The sequence below is a fragment of the Elgaria multicarinata genome, chromosome 2, assembly GCF_023053635.1.
Source record: "Elgaria multicarinata webbii isolate HBS135686 ecotype San Diego chromosome 2, rElgMul1.1.pri, whole genome shotgun sequence".
NCBI classification, from domain to species: domain Eukaryota; kingdom Metazoa; phylum Chordata; class Lepidosauria; order Squamata; family Anguidae; genus Elgaria; species Elgaria multicarinata.
The window spans coordinates 175,507,318-175,523,896 of NC_086172.1; the positions used below are offsets into that span (position 1 = coordinate 175,507,318).

The window sequence follows — 16,579 nt, forward strand, 5'->3', positions numbered from 1 at the left end:
GCCGGGGTGCCACAGCAGAGAAGGCCCTCCTCCTGGTAGCCACCTGTCTCACTTCCTTTGGCAGGGGCTGGCGGAGAAGGACCCCTGAGGATGACCTTAGGGTCCGGGCAGGTACATACGGGAGGAGGCGTTCCTTCAGATAGCCTGGCCCCAAGCTGTTTAGGGCTTTAAATGTTAATACCAGCACTTTATGGCCAAGTCGGGACTAGAACCTGGATCTCCTGAGTCTTGGTCAAACCTCTAACCATGATGCCACACTGGCTTATCATCCCTCACCATTGACTGTGTTGGCAAGCGGCGATGGGAGATGCAGTGCAGCTGTGGGCCTGACCCTTTCCCCCACCCCTCACCCCGGATTGGCTCCTAGTTGGGGAGGAACGCTGGTGCTCCTGAGATCACCCTTGCCAGAAAGTACTGGTGGAACACTTTCCATGGTGAGCAGAATTGTGACCTCTGCTCAGTTGGAAGCCCAGGCTCTTGAGTTGCAAACCCTTCAGGGCCTCGCAAAGCAAATTCTGCTGAATTTCAGAGCAGCCTCCATGTTATTCACTCCCCAATGAAGAGGCCGCGTGAAGGGGTTCCACTAGAAATGCGCAAATGTGTCTCAACTTCGATGGAAGGCCTGAAACCTCCCGTTTCACAGCATGTTCTAAACCAGCCTGCTCCAACCTGGTCTCCTCCAAATCTGTCAGACCGCAACTTCCTTCACTCCCAGCTAGCACGGCCAGGCTGGCTGGGAATGCTGGGAGTTGTGGTCCGACACACTTGGAGGGCACCAGGTTGGCGAAAGCTGTTCTCATCCCTTTGCTTTAAAAAAAGCAAGGAAAAAGCTGGGCTATTTTGGAAATTCTTTGGAGAGGAAGCAGTCAGTGTTGATGTAAGGCCATGCATTGCAAGAATGAGCAACTTAAACTGAGTCAGGGTGGAAAAGTAAATGTCCTGATGAATTTATTCCAAAGGTTTGCTTCAGTCTTAGGAGGAGAATTTCCCTTGTACGTGGCTAGCCAAATAACTAAATTTATGCAAGTCCTCCCACCCTTCCACCATCGTGCGAAACAAGAATTTCAACAGCGGAGTTGCTTAAGAGATCCAGAGCAATATATGTTGGTATTTAGGGTGTGTCCCATAACCTTTAAATTGCTGAAGGCTAGGAGTGGGTGACGGAGTAGCTCCGTCTTCAGTGACTTGTGCAATTTGTACACTTCCCCCAATTTGGAGCCAAACCGCTGCTGGGACAAATGGACTGGTTGGTTTATAGGGCTGTATTCAGGTCTCTGAAGGCACCTTTAGTATGCAAGAAGAGCTCTGTTGGAACTCCGGGCCAGATACCCAGTGTCTTGTTTCCAGTGGTGCCTTTGCAAAATTCACAAGAAGGGTATGGTAGCAGCAGCCTCCCTTTGTTTGTGCCCCACATTCAGTACTCTCAGGTACACTACCCCTGAACATTGAAGTTCCATTTACTGTGGTTGCTGATGAGCCTGCATTTCGTGAATTGATCCAATTCTTTAAAAGACATGAAGCTAATCTAATGTCTGTAATCACATCCTTTGAGCTTGCATTTCATTGCATTTAATGTTTCCCCCTCCCCACTGTTAGTCTTTTTCTGAACACCAGCTTCATTGGGAGACTCTGACTTCTAGTGTTATGAGGGAGGCAGACCTTTCTACTCTTCTTCACATTGTTTATAACTGTATAAACATGTACAGCAGCTTTCCCCAACCTGATGCCCCCCGGATGTGCTGGACAAAGCTCCCAGGATTCCTCAGCTAGCCAGGCCAAATTGGTACCACCACAGAAAAAAAATCCCTGGCCTTCATGAAGAGAGACTGAAAGAACTGGGCATGTTTAGCCTGGAGAAGATAAGATTGAGGGGAGACATAGCACTCTTCAAAGACTTAAAAGGTTGTCACACAGAGGAGGGCCAGGATCTCTTCTCGATCCTCCCAGAGTGCAGGATATGGAATAACGGGCTCAAGTTAAAGGAAGCCAGATTCTGGCTGGACATCAGGAAAAACTTCCTGACTGTTAGAGCAGTACGACAATGGAATCAGTTACCTAGGGAGGTTGTGGGCTCTTCCACACTGGAGGCCTTCAAGAGGCAGCTGGACAACCATCTGTCAGGGATGCTTTAGGGTGGATTCCTGCATTGAGCAGGGGGTTGGACTCGATGGCCTTGTAGGCCCCTTCCAACTCTGCTGTTCTATGATTCTATGCCTACCCACCATTGTGTGGGGTGGGGGTCTTCTGTCCTGGAAGATGGGCAACAAAATTTTAAATAAATAAAATTAAATTAAATAATTCAAGCAGTGCAGGACCTTGGACAAGCTCAGGGGCAGGTGGGCAAGGCTTTTAACGCACCACCGCCCTGGTTCATTTGGATGCGAGCTACCTCCAGAGGCAGCAAGCCTACGTATATGCACCAGTTGCTGGGGAACATGGGTGGGAGGGTGCTTTTGTACCTGTATCCTGCTTGTGGTTCCTGGCTGATGGCTGGTTTGTCTACTATGTGAACAGAGTGCTGGACTAGAATGAACCCTTGGCCTGATACAGCAGGGCTCTTCTGACGTTCTTATGCTCTGAGCCCTCCTGCTTCGTCTGCCTTTTGTCTTTCCATGGAAAACCTGTGGAGTAAGAAAAGAGTGAAATGAGAGCATAGGCAGGTACAAGGAAGGGAGTGACAGAAATAATGTTCAGTGCTAAATGTTTTGCAACAGCTTTACACTTTGACCTGGTTCGCATTGCCACGACACAGGCTCTGAACACCAGACCCGGCTGCGGCTACTCCCTGCTCAAGCCAAGCAGCGCCGCTTGATACGCCTGAGGCAAGGGATAAAAACCACCTTCCTCCAAACTATGTGGAGAAAGGGGTTTAAAATGGAGAAGGATTTTAATATATAAAATAAAACACTGTGAGTTATATGTGCTTAGGTGAATGAATGTTAGAGTGGGTGCTGAATGTGTAAACTTAAGATGATAAATGCCAAACAGACATGTGGGATTTTTGTGGTAGTTTAAAAACAAAACAATCAAAATTTATTTTTAAAAGTTCACAAGCTTTGTTTCAACTAACAACATTTAAAAACCTTTTTGAAACCTTTCATGCAATCCTGTCACTCATTCACATACATGCTTTCCTTCTTCTCACACAATCACTCTTGAGCTTTCTTTATTATCAGTATTGATTGATATACATCAACTACGTGCACACCACACTCCAAAGACATCACTCTCTACCCTGACTCTCAAATTTCCCAAAACTTAAGTACCATAAACACAGAGAGCACTACGGACTCTAAGAGTACCTAACAAGTCTCCCCGAAAAGTTTTCCTGAAAAGAATCTCTCAATCCCCTCAGTCCTTCCCTTATATATCACTCCTCCCCCCTCCCAAAACATTCTAACTCACTCAGGCCAACATTCTAAAAACCACAGACTTACAAACTGCAGACATACATTTGGAATTGACTTGTGGGGTGTAACGCCACACGCATGTCATAACAACCCAGGGTTTTCTTAAACCCTGGGTTGTTGTGAACAACCGAGAGCAAGGGGGCATGCTGGCTCCCCCTGCCTAATCGCTCCCCCTGCAAGCGGGAGGTGCTAAACAACCCAGGAACATTGTGTCCCTGGCTTATTTAGCATTGCATGCGCACTGGGAACGTTGAGTTGCTGAGGGAATTGGGGTCCCGGGTTTGGACTCTGGGTTGCCTCTCCCCCCAAAATTCCTGATTCACACACCACCCTAAACAACTGGGTCCCTGGGTTGTTTAGTTCTTCTTGCAGCAGGAGGGATCAGGAGGCAGTATGCTTCCTTGGTCCTGTTTGTTTGCAAAAATCCAGGGTTGGAAAAAAAAATACCTGGGTGCAAATAGGGCCTTTATGAGAAACGTTGATCATGTAACATTTGAGGACCAGGCAGCTGGACAACCATCTGTCAGGGATGCTTTAGGGTGGATTCCTGCATTGAGCAGGGGGTTGGACTCGAGGGCCTTATAGCCCCCCTTCCAACTCTGCTATTCTATGATTCTATGAACACAAAGTATCTGAAAGCATGAGATAAATGTGCTTCCAGAATCCTTGGCTGGTTGTATATGAACATAAGCAGAGCTCTGCTGGATCAGACCGAGGGTCCATCTAGTCCAGCGCTCTACTCTCACGGTGGCCAACCAGCTGTCAACCGGGAACCAACAAGCAGGTCATGGGTGCAACAGCACCCTCCCACCTATGTTCCCCAGCAAGTAGTAGATATAGACTTATTGCAGATATTGGAGGCACGTTTACCGTGTGTTTAAAGACACACCTGCTCTGTCAATATTGGAGAAGGCATGTGTTTGATCCACAGTGACAGCACAGGGATTTCGCTTCTGGACCACTGAGCAAAACTGCCCCCCCCCCCCAAAAATACTGTCCTACTGGTTGTGTTCACCAACTTCCAAGCCCTGTCGTGTCTTCCGTTTTTCGACTTGCCAAGTCGTACTTTTATTAATCACTTTGGAGCAGTGCCCGTGGAGGTACCTGGGCAGGGCACTAAATGACCTTGAACTGTGAGCCTGGGAAACTAGCAGAGAGGGAAGTCAGTTCATTCTGAACTAGGGCGTGTTTTACAGCCGACGGGTCCCGTGCTTAGCGCATGGCAGGAAAAAAGACGGCAGCACCCATGTCAAACAATGGAAAATAAATGTTAGGATAAGATTATATTCAGTGACCTGTGTCATTTAAAAATGCTTTTTAATATAGAAAGAAAAGATAACTGCACTGGTCTACGAGGGGGAAAAGACTTCATAGACCAGCACGGTTACCTTTGCTTTTTATATGTCTTGGAAAACATTGCATTGAGCCGTTTGGGGCAGAATCTATGGGCCAGAAGGAGATGATTTTCTACCACCCCAAGAAGGACTTGGTTTTGAGAGGGCCCTTTCCCCCAACCACTAGGTAATACTACACAATTTGGCTTCAGTTGAGGATTTTACCTACTGCACCACCTAAAAATTATTTCCGGTTTAAGGCAAAGACTCTCATGAACCATGTGTTTTACCCATTTCTTCTTTGTCCCAGAATACTTGGTGTAATCCGATACCTGCAACATCTACCAGTGACTCATTCATTCAGTCTGCAGTTTCCATGGCCATAAAAACTGCCCGGACCTTTTTACTTCTTTCTTTCTCCTTCCCTCATTGAGCTTGATTAAGAGTTCTGGAGAACCTGAAAGCTTGCACACTCTTTTGCGGCATTTTAGTGATCCTAGTAAAAGGTATTGCCTAACTGTGGATTTTTTTTTAATCCATTGGGATGGGGGCGATGGGACCCCCCAACATAAAAGATATATATTTTTTCTCTTCCAAAAGGATCTGTGTGGCGAATGTTTACAGCTGTAACCTCTGTGTTTTTCTTTCCGGCCAGTGCTAAGTGCTCCTTGTTGTTGGGTACCTTGAGAGAGTTAGTATAGATGGTTCTTTTATTAAATCACTGAGGTTTGAAATTGAATCGTAAGACAAGGGTCTCCGCCGTCATTGCTACTAAACAGCAGGGATGTTAGTGTGGACTTTTCTTCTATTGCTGTTCCCTGTGTAGTGTAGCTAAGTGAATAAAGTATGATTGAGAGTATCTTGGTGATAGATATGGGCTCTCGATCCACAGACTCCTCAACTCTTGACTTTTATTCTTACCGCTGCAGACAAGGCTGTGTATTGTACTCTTGCTGTATAGACTCAAGTTATTATTGTAACATTTGCCATGGTTTTGGAGGTCCCCACCCCACGCAAAGAAAACTTCAGTTTATGCTCCCTCTTTAAGCTTTACGTAAGCTGTCCGCAGGGTGGATTTGATTTAAATCAATTTGATTTAAATCTCGATTTAAATCACTACTCAGAAAGACTCGATTTAATCATGTGACTCCCCCCCCAAAAAAGTGCACTCTATTCACTGAATTTCTTTGAAACTTAGCACTTAAGAGGTAAGGGGTTGATTCTGTGTACGTAGATTTGCAAAGGCACAATGGGATTGTGATCTCTGCAGACACAAATTCACAGTTTTGTGAACTGTAAAACCAAGCATCTGTGATAATATCTTCTAGATAGAAAAATTGCCCAATCTTGCAGAAACGTCTGGAAGAGCATGAGACTGTGAATGGATTAATGGAATTCATTTACCAAAAAAATTAAACTTTGCACGAATATACAGCCTCATGCTACATAATTAAAAACGAATCCTTATTTCATGATGAATAACCTTTGGACTATAATGTATCTTAAATAGAAAACTATCTTTAGATAGATTTTTCCTCAAAAAGCATTTTATTAAAAAAATCATATTTAAATAAAACAAATCGATTTTTTTAAAAAATTGATTTTTATCCACTCTGGCTGTTGGGGGCTTTTTTACCCCCCCCAAATAAACCAAATTTGCTTTCAAATTGGCTTCAGATTTTGGCCTTCTGCTTTTGTATTCAGCTGGGATTATTCAGCTTGGAAAAAAAGGAGGCAGAGGGGAGACATGACTTTGTTGTTTATTCGTTCAGTCGCTTCCGACTCTTTGTGACTTCATGGACCAGCCCACGCCAGAGCTTTCTGTCGGCTGTCGCCACCCCTACCTCCCCCAAGGTCGAGTCCGTCACCTCCAGAATATCACCCATCCATCTTGCCCTTGGTCGGCCCCTCTTCCATTTGCCTTCCACTTTCCCTAGTCTCAGCATCTTCTCCAGGGTGTCCTGTCTTCTCATTATGTGGCCAAAGTACTTCAGTTTTGCCTTTAATATCCTTCCCTCAAGTGAGCAGTCTGGCTTTATTTCCTGGAGTATGGACTGGTTTGATCTTCTTGCAGTCCAAGGCACTCTCAGAATTTTCCTCCCAACGCCACAGTTCAAAAGCATCTATCTTCCTTCACTCAACTAAAGGAGGACAAAGTTATGCATGGTGTGGAGAATGTGGATCTAGAGACATTTTTCTCCCTCTCCCATAATACTAGAACCTAGTAGGGTCGTCCCATGAACCTGATTGGTGGGAGATTCAGGATTCCTGGAGGAGAAGGCTATCCATGGCTACCAGTCCTGATGACTAAGTGCAACCTCCGGTATGAGAGGCAGTAAGCCTGTATACATCAGTTGCTGGGGAACATGGGTGGGAGGGTGCTGTTGCACCGTGTCCTGCTTGTGGGTTACAGTGCTGGACTAGATGGACCCTCGGTCTGATCCAGCATGGCTCTTACGTTCTTACGTTTTACCTTGCTATTGGTTTTATTGTATGAAATTGAATTTTAATAGCTTGGATTTTTAAATACATCTGTCTGCTGTATTTTAAATGTGTTATGAATGTTTGTTAAGGGCATAATCCCATGCATGTTTAGACAGAATAATGTCCTGAGGGGCACGCGTGGATTTGGAAGACGTCTTTCTGGCTAAGGACTCTTTGCCAAACCTCTTGCTTATTGTCTTCTCTTTGTCTTTTACTTTCCTAGATTTATTCTTATCGGCAGTAGTCAAGAGAAAGCACAATGGAATTCTACGAGTCCACCTATTTCCTCGTCCTCGTCCCCTCTGTTGTGATTGCCGTTATCTTCCTCTTCTTCTGGCTTTTCATGAAGGAGACGCTGTACGACGAGGCCCTGGCGAAACAGAAGAGGGACCAAAAGTTCCCGCCTGCCAAGACTGATAAAAAGAAAGCGGAGAAGAAGAAGGGCAAGAAGAAAGAGGCCCAGAACGGGAATCTCCACGAGTCCGACTCGGAGAGCACCCCTCGAGACTTCAGACTCTCTGATGCTTTGGGGGCAGAGGAGGAGCCCGCCGTCCCTGTCTCGCTGGGTGTGACAGAGGCCCCCAGCAGCCTCCGAGAGCGCAAGAAGAAAGAGAAGAAGCACAAAGGTAGCCCAGAGGACCAGGCGCCAAAGGAGTCCGATGGATCCAAGCCTGCTGGGAAGAAAGTGGAACCGGTGCCTGTTACAAAACAGCCTACCCCACCGTCAGATGGAGCCGCGTCCAAAAAGAAAGCTGGACAAAAAAAGCAGAAAAATGGAATAGGTCTGTCCATGTTACAGGGGTGGTTTTTTTTGGGGGGGGAGGGTGGGGGAGTTTAGCCAACTCTCTGTGTTAACTTTATTTAAAACATTATTTTTATCCCTGCTCTTCAGCTTGAAAGGCTCCAAGAGTGATCCATAACTAACAAGAGAGCTCCTGCCCACAACCTTTACAGTCTAAATGACATAACGCAAAAGGAAAGGGGGATGAGGAGGGAAGAGGAAAACAAGGAGACTCGGGCACCAGTCCTTAATGTGACAACGTTCTTGTTATGAAATGAACTGCTCACAATTCAGAAACAGATACTGTCAGCCCTGTGAAAAATGTCTGACAACCATTGACTCCTTATAAACCGCCCAGAGAGCTTCGGCTATGGGGTGGTATATAAATGCAATAAATAAATAAATACCATTGATAGTGGTTATAATGCAGTGGTGGGCAGAAAGCAGATCTAGAGATGTTTTGATGTTCTGGACTTCAACTCCCAGCATTCCTGACTATTTGTCATGCTGGCATGGGTTTCTGGGAGTTGAAGTCCCAAACGTCTGGAGATCTACCTTCTGCCCTGCTATTATACAGCCTGAGGTTGCTGGCTTGCAGGGTGAGGCCTTTCAGCATCTGCCAGCTTCTTGTCCCTCCTGCTGTGACAGGTAAGGCTTGGTGGGGGAAACAGATGACTTCCACCCCTGTACAATTCCATGAATGAGGCAAAGCAATGGTGTGAAAAAAGCCTAGTCTGGAAGCACTCCAGGTCAGGGAAGGCTGAAGTAAAGGGAAGGCAGAATAGTTGCAACACAAAGTCAAAATACAAATGCAGTTTTTAGCCTGCATTTGATCCCTAGTTTGAAGATATAGTAGATGCTTTGGCCTGAAGCTCTCATAAGGACATCAGAAGAGCCCTGATGATGGATCAGACCAAGGGTACATCTTGTCCAGCACTCTGTTCACACAGTGGCCAACCAACTGTTGACCCATAAGCAGGACAAGGTGCAACAGCATCCTTCCACCCAGGTTCCCCAGCAACTGGTGTATATCGGCTTCCTGCCCCAGATACTGCAGGTAGCACATAGCCATCAGGGCTAGTAGCCATTGATAGCCTTCTCCACCAGGTCTTTATTCGACCCCCTTGTAAGGCCATCCAAATTGGTGGCCATCACCACATCTTGTGGTGGTGAATTCCGTAATTTAATTATGCGCTGTGCAAAGAAGTCCTTCCTTTTATTTGTCCTGGATCTCCCACCAATTAGCTTCATGGGGTGACTGCAGTGGGTTCTAGTATTTTGAGAGAGGGAGAAAAAATGTCTCCCTGTCCACGTTCTCCACATCATGCTTAATTTTGTTCACCTCTATCATGTCTCCCCTTAGCCTCCTTTTTTCCCAAGCTATGGACATATAAAATGAAACTTGCATTTATTTATTTTTTGTAAAAGAGCCAGGAATACAGAATCTGTATTTATGCCCATTGAATTTACTTACACGATCAAAAGAGATGTTAAGATCTCATTTCTTGATACTCAGAGAATGGGCAGGGTAAGAAACGTGACTTTTCTGTACGTTTCTATTTGTGAGTAGCCACAAATGTATGTGTTCTTACTGCTGTCTTACACAGAAGGTAGCTGGGAGAAAATCATTACCGCTTTGCATGAGGATCTAGTATCCTCTGCATATCCCAGAATTCCTTAGGTAATAGCAACAGTAAGTTGCGTTAAGTAGTGATGGCCACCAATCTGGATGGCTTCAAAAGGGAGTTGGATAAATTCCTGGAGGCAAAGGCTATCCATGGCTACTAGCCCTGATGGTTGTGTGCTGTCTCCAGTATTCGAGGCAATAAGCCTGTGTGCACCAGTTGCTGGGGAACATGGGCGGGATGGTGCTGTTGCACCATGTCTTGCTTGTTCATCCCTGGCCAATGGCTGGTTGGCCACTGTGTGAATAGAGTGCTGGACGAGATGGACCCTTGGTCTGATCCAGCATCAGGGCACTTCTGATGTTCTTATGTTCTAAGTGTGCAGGTGCCTGGGACGGAAAGAGTGGATAATAGGTTGTGCGTCTTGTGATAACACTGGAAAAATACTATTTTCTTTTTTGGATTTTGAGAGATTTGACGAGAGGCGTGGCCCTTTGTAGACACAGTTCTAAACTGCCGCTTGCTGGCGTGTGTTTTGAAGGCTTCTGCAGGTGAATTCTGCTCTTAGATTGTGATTAAAATATAAGTGTTCAAAGCTAAAATGAAAAATATATATGTGACCCTGGTGTTTACCCAGTGAAATTGGGTATGACCCATCCCAAGCAAAATGCTTTAGGCTGCAATCCTGTACCCACTTAACCTGGGGGGTCAGCTGCATGAAACTCAAGTCTTACTTGTGTTCTGAATAGATGTATTGGATTGTTCTGCTGTTAAAAGTTGTATTGATTTTCAGTGGAGGGGGATTAGAGCATCTCCCACTGAAACCAGAGGGTCTTTAAAAGTGCTTAACTGAGGTTTGCAGCCCACAGTTCCTTTGGACCGAAAGAGCAGGAAGGTTCAAACAGGTAGCATGATTCAGAAACTCTTTGGCAATGCTAAGAGAGCCAGGCAAGCCATTCAGGAAGAAGTTGGCTAAAAAAGCAATCTGTGGGGGAAAAAAGGTGTGTGTGTGTGTGTGTGTGTGTGTGTGTGTGTGTACTTAATGAGATAATATTTGAAATGGATTGCAAGGTACCTTTGTACTAGATGTGCAGTGGGGATTCCCAGAAACGTTGAGAGGATTGATAAAACAGGTTCCCCCCCTTTAGCTAATGTGACAACTGATTGAAAACAACAGAATGAAATTTTATAGGGATAAATGCCAAGTTCTACATTTAGGAAATAGAAACCAAAGGCACAGTTACAAGATGGGGGATACTTCGCTCAGCAATACTACAAATGAGAAGGATCTTGGAATTGTTGTAGATTGCAAGCTGAACAGTGCGATGTGAACAGTGAACAGTGAACAGCCAACAGTGTGATATGACAAATGCTATTTTGGGCTGCATTAATAGAAGTATAGCTTCCAAATCACATGAGGTACTGGTTCCTCTCTATTCGGCCCTGGTTAGGCCTCATCTAGAGTATTGCGTCCAGTTCTGGGCTCCACAATTCAAGAAGGACGCAGACAAGCTGGAGCGTGTTCAGAGGAGGGCAACCAGGATGATCAGGGGTCTGGAAACAAAGCCCTATGAAGAGAGACTGAAAGAACTGGGCAGGTTTAGCCTGGAGAAGAGAAGATTGAGGGGAGACATGATAGCACTCTTCAAATACTTAAAAGGTTGTCACACAGAGAAGGGCCAGGATCTCTTCTCGATCCTCCCAGAGTGCAGGACACGGAATAACGGGCTCAAGTTAAAGGAAGACAGATGGACATCAGGAAAAACTTCCCAACTGTTAGAGCAGTACGACAATGGAATCAGTTGCCTGGTGAGGTTGTGGGCTCTCCCACACTAGAGGCCTTCAAGAGGCAGCTGGACAACCATCTGTCAGGGATGCTTTTGGGTGGATTCCTGCATTGAGCAGGGGGTTGGACTCGATGGCCTTGTAGGCCCTTTCCAACTCTGCTATTCTATGATTCTAGGTGCACAAGATTGGTTCAGCTCAAGCTGGATGGTATTACCTAGTGGTCAGAGAGCGTGGCGTCTGCTTGTGGAGAGGGAACAAAGTTTGTTTCTCAAGAGTTTTGCAGGGTCATAATGACTGTAGTGCTGGGTTGCCGTCTTCCTTCTTCTGTAGCAGTCCTCTCCTGGATGGATAAAATAGGACATCCTCCTAGGTTGGAGCCTTAGCAACTGTGTGGGTTCAGCACAATGCGAGTGAGGCAATACTTTATTATTAACAGAAGGCGTTTCAAAATAGGATGCAACTCTTACTGCTTAGAACCCCCTGGCTTTCTTGAGGAAGAGGCTGTTGTGTATTTCCGTAAGTGCTTTGCCGTATAAAGCCTTATCTTGATTGTAAAATTTCACCTGCTGCCTCTTGCATCAGAATGCTTAATTCATGAGGCTTTTGCACCTCCTGATCTTTTTTGGAAAGAAGTTCTGGCTTAATCTGTGGAATTCAGCTCCGAAAACAGAGGAAATATTCTGTTGGACTAAGCTATGCCGAACTTGACCCCAGCTCCAGATGTTCAGAGAGAGAGAGAGAGAGAGAGAGAGAATAGTTGTGGTATGAGTAACCACTGAGCAGTCTCAGTTGCAGTTCTGTGCTGATATTTAAAGCCTTTTCAGGTGCTTCTGGTAAATTGATTAAAACAGCAAAGGATTTTATGACACCTTAAAGGCTGCCCACATTTATTCTGGCGTATGCATTCGTGGACAGTGACTTCTTCATCAGATGCATGAAGTGTTAGCCTCAAACTGGCAGATCTGTATACTCATGCTGTGTGTGTGAGGGGGGAGAGATGGACACTGTGTTGTCATGGGGAACTGAAATGCAAAAAGTGCAGTCATTGATGATTATCTTTACAGTTACCATTCCATGATAACACAGTCGATAAATTGATCATTGTGCCGTTTTAAGTATTCACACAAAGGAGGGCAACCAGGATGATCAGGGGTCTGGAAACAAAGCCCTATGAAGAGAGACTGAAAGAACTGGGCATGTTTAGCCTGGAGAAGAGAAGATGGAGGGGAGACATGAGAGCACTCTTCAAATACTTGAAAGGTTGTCACACAGAGGAGGGCCAGGATCTCTTCTCGATCCTCCCAGAGTGCAGGACACGGAATAACGGGCTCAAGTTAAAGGAAGCCAGATTCCAGCTGGACATCAGGAAAAACTTCCTGACTGTTAGAGCAGTACAACAATGGAATCAGTTGCCTGTTGAGGTTGTGGGCTCTCCCACACTAGAGGCCTTCAAGAGGCAGCTGGACAGCCATCCATCAGGGATGCTTTAGGGTGGATTCCTGCATTGAGCAGGGGGTTGGACTCGATGGCCTTGTAGGCCCCCTCCAACTCTACTATTCTATGATTCTGATGTCTGCAATTATGATGGGGAAGGCTGTGAATGGAGCTTTTACATGGCAAGGACCATGTGTGGATATTTATTTATTTATTTTAGCACTTTTTTCCCGCCCTTTAGCCAGAAAAGGCTCTCAAGGCGGCTTACAAAAATAATTCTTAAGTCCCTGCCCACAGGCTTACAGTCTTAAAAATAAACATGCCGCAAAAGGAAAGGGGATTGGGAGGGTGGAGGAAAAAGCAGCAGCAGCAAATGTAGACACTAGATTCTTAGTTGGAAAGTTCAGAAGGTCATGGCACACAGTGGAAGGGCTGCCACTTCCTCTCTTCTCCTACTAATAGCCTCATACAGATCCAGTCATGGTAGAGGGATGCCTGGCTACTGCTTCCTTTCCCTCTGATGGCCACAGCAGCGACAGTTAGTAGCAGGAGGGAAATGGGTGTGTGTGTCTCAGCTGGGAGAGAGTGTGTATCTATATGACCTGTGCGTGGACACACAGGGCACCTTTTTTGTGGGCCAGCTGCTGGGCCATTTTTTCCGGTGCACAGCTTTTGGGTAGAGGCGGACAGTGTCACCAATTTTAGTATGTGCCTATCATCATCATCATCATCATCATCATCATCATTATTATTATTATTATTATTATTATTATTATTATTATTATCCTGCCTTTTGCCCAATGCTGGGCCTCAAGGCAGCATCACAAAATTTCAAACATACACATTAAAAACCTATAAATAGAGATATACAAAAGTTAAAAGTATATTAAACATATTCCAATATTAAAACATTAAAACATTTAAAATGACAATTTTAAAAGTCCTTGGCACAGACGGAGGTCCAGACCGTTAAACCAAAGGCCTGCTAGAACAAAAAAGTCTTTGCCTGCCTCCTAAAGCACATCAGGGAGGGAGCCAGTCTAGTTTCCCTGGAAAGGGAGTTCCAGAGTACTGGAGCCGCCACCGAGAAGGCCCTTTCCCGCATTCCCACCAGGTTCCCCACAGGAGCGAATGACACTCAGTTACATGATCAGTGAGTAAAGGTGAATACTTGGACACCATTGGAGTGGTGGCTGTATCTTCTCCTTGTGTCTGGACACCCCAGTCATTGACATTTGAGCCCCAGCCTGAGTTTGATTTTTTTGGTGGGGGGGCCCCCTCGCTAGAGCGTGATAGGAAGTTGCAGAGCTGGCTTGGCAGTGTCGAAATAAAGATATGTACATGCACACACATCTACGCAGAAGAGGGCTATAAAGGCTGATTTGTCTCCTCTTGTCTTTTTTATAGATGACCAGGATGCCAAGAGTGATTCGTTTCTATCTCCAAGCAAAAAGCAAGACCCCGTCCTGCTGCATCATGAGATAAAACAAGAAAGTGGATCAGGAAAGAAGAAAGTTGCAGCAAAGAAACAAAAGACAGATAATGGTAATACACAGCTCTCAGTGTGTGTGTGTGTGTGTGTGTGTGTGTGTTTAAAGTCCCTTTAATCATAAATAGTTTTTGGCAAATGTCCCTGTGCTTAATTTTTGGAAATTGGGCTCAGCACACTGAGGTACATGCCACTTGGTGGTGATGGTGGAGATAGCTCTCTCTCTCACACACACACCCAATGCCATATCAGTATTATTGGGTGGGTGGTGGGTGGGATGGAGTCCTATTCCTTCCCTTCAACGCTTCTTCATAGAATCATAGAATAGCAGAGTTGGAAGGGGCCTACAAGGCCATCGAGTCCAACCCCCTGCTCAATGCAGGAATCCGCCCTAAAGCAACCCTGACAGAGGGTTGTCCAGCTGCCTCTTGAAGGCCTCTAGTGTGGGAGAGCCCACAACTTCACCAGGCAACTGATTCCATTGTCGTACTGCTCTAACAGTCAGGAAGTTTTTCCTGATGTCCAGCTGGAATCTGGCTTCCTGTAACTTGAGCCCGTTATTCCGTGTCCTGCACTCTGGGAGGATCGAGAAAAGATCCTGGCCCTCCTCTGTGTGACAGCCTTTTAAGTATTTGAAGAGTGCTGTCATGTCTCCCCTCAATCTTCTTTTATCACAAACTTACTTGGCAGCAGGGTAATAGCATCGGCACCAAGGCCTTTCTCCTCCTCCTCCTCCCTACCCCTTGGTTGGTGCATGCTGTATTCTGGGTGCCTCCAGTGAAAGATGGCAAGGTGAGAGACACCTTGCTATCTGCTGCCAGGGAAGGTTGGGATGGAAGGCAACCCCAGGAGATTTCTGCGCTTGCTTCGCACTGGTGGAATATAAACTCCCCCAGTTTAGAATTCATTCACATCACAAATGATCAAAACCGACAAAGCCTTCTGGTGATTACGACATAAGCTTTTGCGGCCTAGAGTCCACTTAATTTGGACTGTACTCCACAGAGGCTGGTGCCATAATATAATACATTTGTTGGTCTAAACAACACCAAAATACCTGCCCCTCTGGAAGCTATTGCGAATCGTAAATGTTTTAATGTTGCATGTATGAGCTTGAATCGGCTGCGGGCTGGCCCTTTAAATATGGAAATGCGGAGAAACCTGAAGGTGAACAATTTGGTCTCCCGGGGCATTTTGCTTCTGACCCTGACCCCAAGGTTGCTTTACTTAAGCAAAATGCGTTTGGGGGCAGATAAACCATGAGGTTGCTGAACTGGAGTTCATTGACTGATTTGATTCAATTGGGCTGAAGTCCGACCTGGGTTGACTAAGTGACCGCAGACAGCTATTATCTCCCATGCAGCGATGGGAGAGTCCGGCAGCAGCTACTCATAAGGGTTTGATGTATTTGGACCCCATCTCTGTCTAATGGCTTGTTGTCCCCGAGTGACTGGATCTTGTGAAACTCAATAGATAAGGTTCACGTATGGTATCTCTGCTTCCAATTTATTTATTTCAGCTTTGCCCAGCCAAGCACCCTCCAGACGTTTTGGACTATAACTCCACTCATTCTGGGAATGATGGGAGTGGAAGTCTTAACGCATCTGGAGGACACCTGGTTGAGCAAGTATGAGTCATTAAGTTTATATTTCACCTTTCTCCGCGCTCGTGTTTAATATCTCGTTGCAAGCAGTTCCCCCCTTTACTCTGCGTGCATTTTTAAAATAACTGTATCCTTACTTCTATAAATACCCCTTTTATGTTATATGTATGGTATCCAAACCATCTTCGTTGTTCATTTCATGCAACCTGGTGAAGTAGGCTCTGTGCTAGGAAGTGCAAAAGCAAGGAAAACCCCATGGGGGAGTAAAAAATAGCCAAAGGCAAGGGTGGAACCAAGTAATCTTCAACAATAATATTAGTAAAAGTTTTATTAAAGTGCCTACGCATTTCGAACGCAGTTGCTTTCTAGTCTAGCAGCTTCTGCAGACAACTTCACGAACGTTATAAAGCCCTGAGGAAGAACGCAACCGCGTTCGAAACGCGTCGGCACCTGGCACTTTAATAAAACTTTTACCAGTATTATTGTTGAAGATTACTTGGTTCCACCCTTGCCTTTGGCTATTTTTTTCTGTGCTAGGAAGCCTTCTCCGCCAGGAACGACTTAGCAGTAGGACTCTTCCTCCGCTTTATAGCTACTTTTAAATGCTTAAAGCTCAGCGCAAGCAGTGCGC

General features: G+C 45.6%; 1 protein-coding gene across 8 annotated transcripts in view; it reads left to right on the top strand.

Annotated features, from left to right (window-relative positions):
- Window positions 1-16,579, top strand: part of KTN1 (kinectin 1) — a 156,325-nt gene that overhangs the window by 35,556 nt on the left and 104,190 nt on the right. For all 8 annotated transcript variants that reach the window (XM_063118173.1, XM_063118172.1, XM_063118176.1 and 5 more), the window contains exons 2-3: window positions 7,452-8,010; window positions 14,264-14,401. In XM_063118173.1, the coding sequence (XP_062974243.1) occupies window positions 7,488-8,010; window positions 14,264-14,401 (661 nt within the window). In that variant the 5' untranslated portion in view covers window positions 7,452-7,487. The remainder of the gene's footprint in view (window positions 1-7,451; window positions 8,011-14,263; window positions 14,402-16,579) is intronic.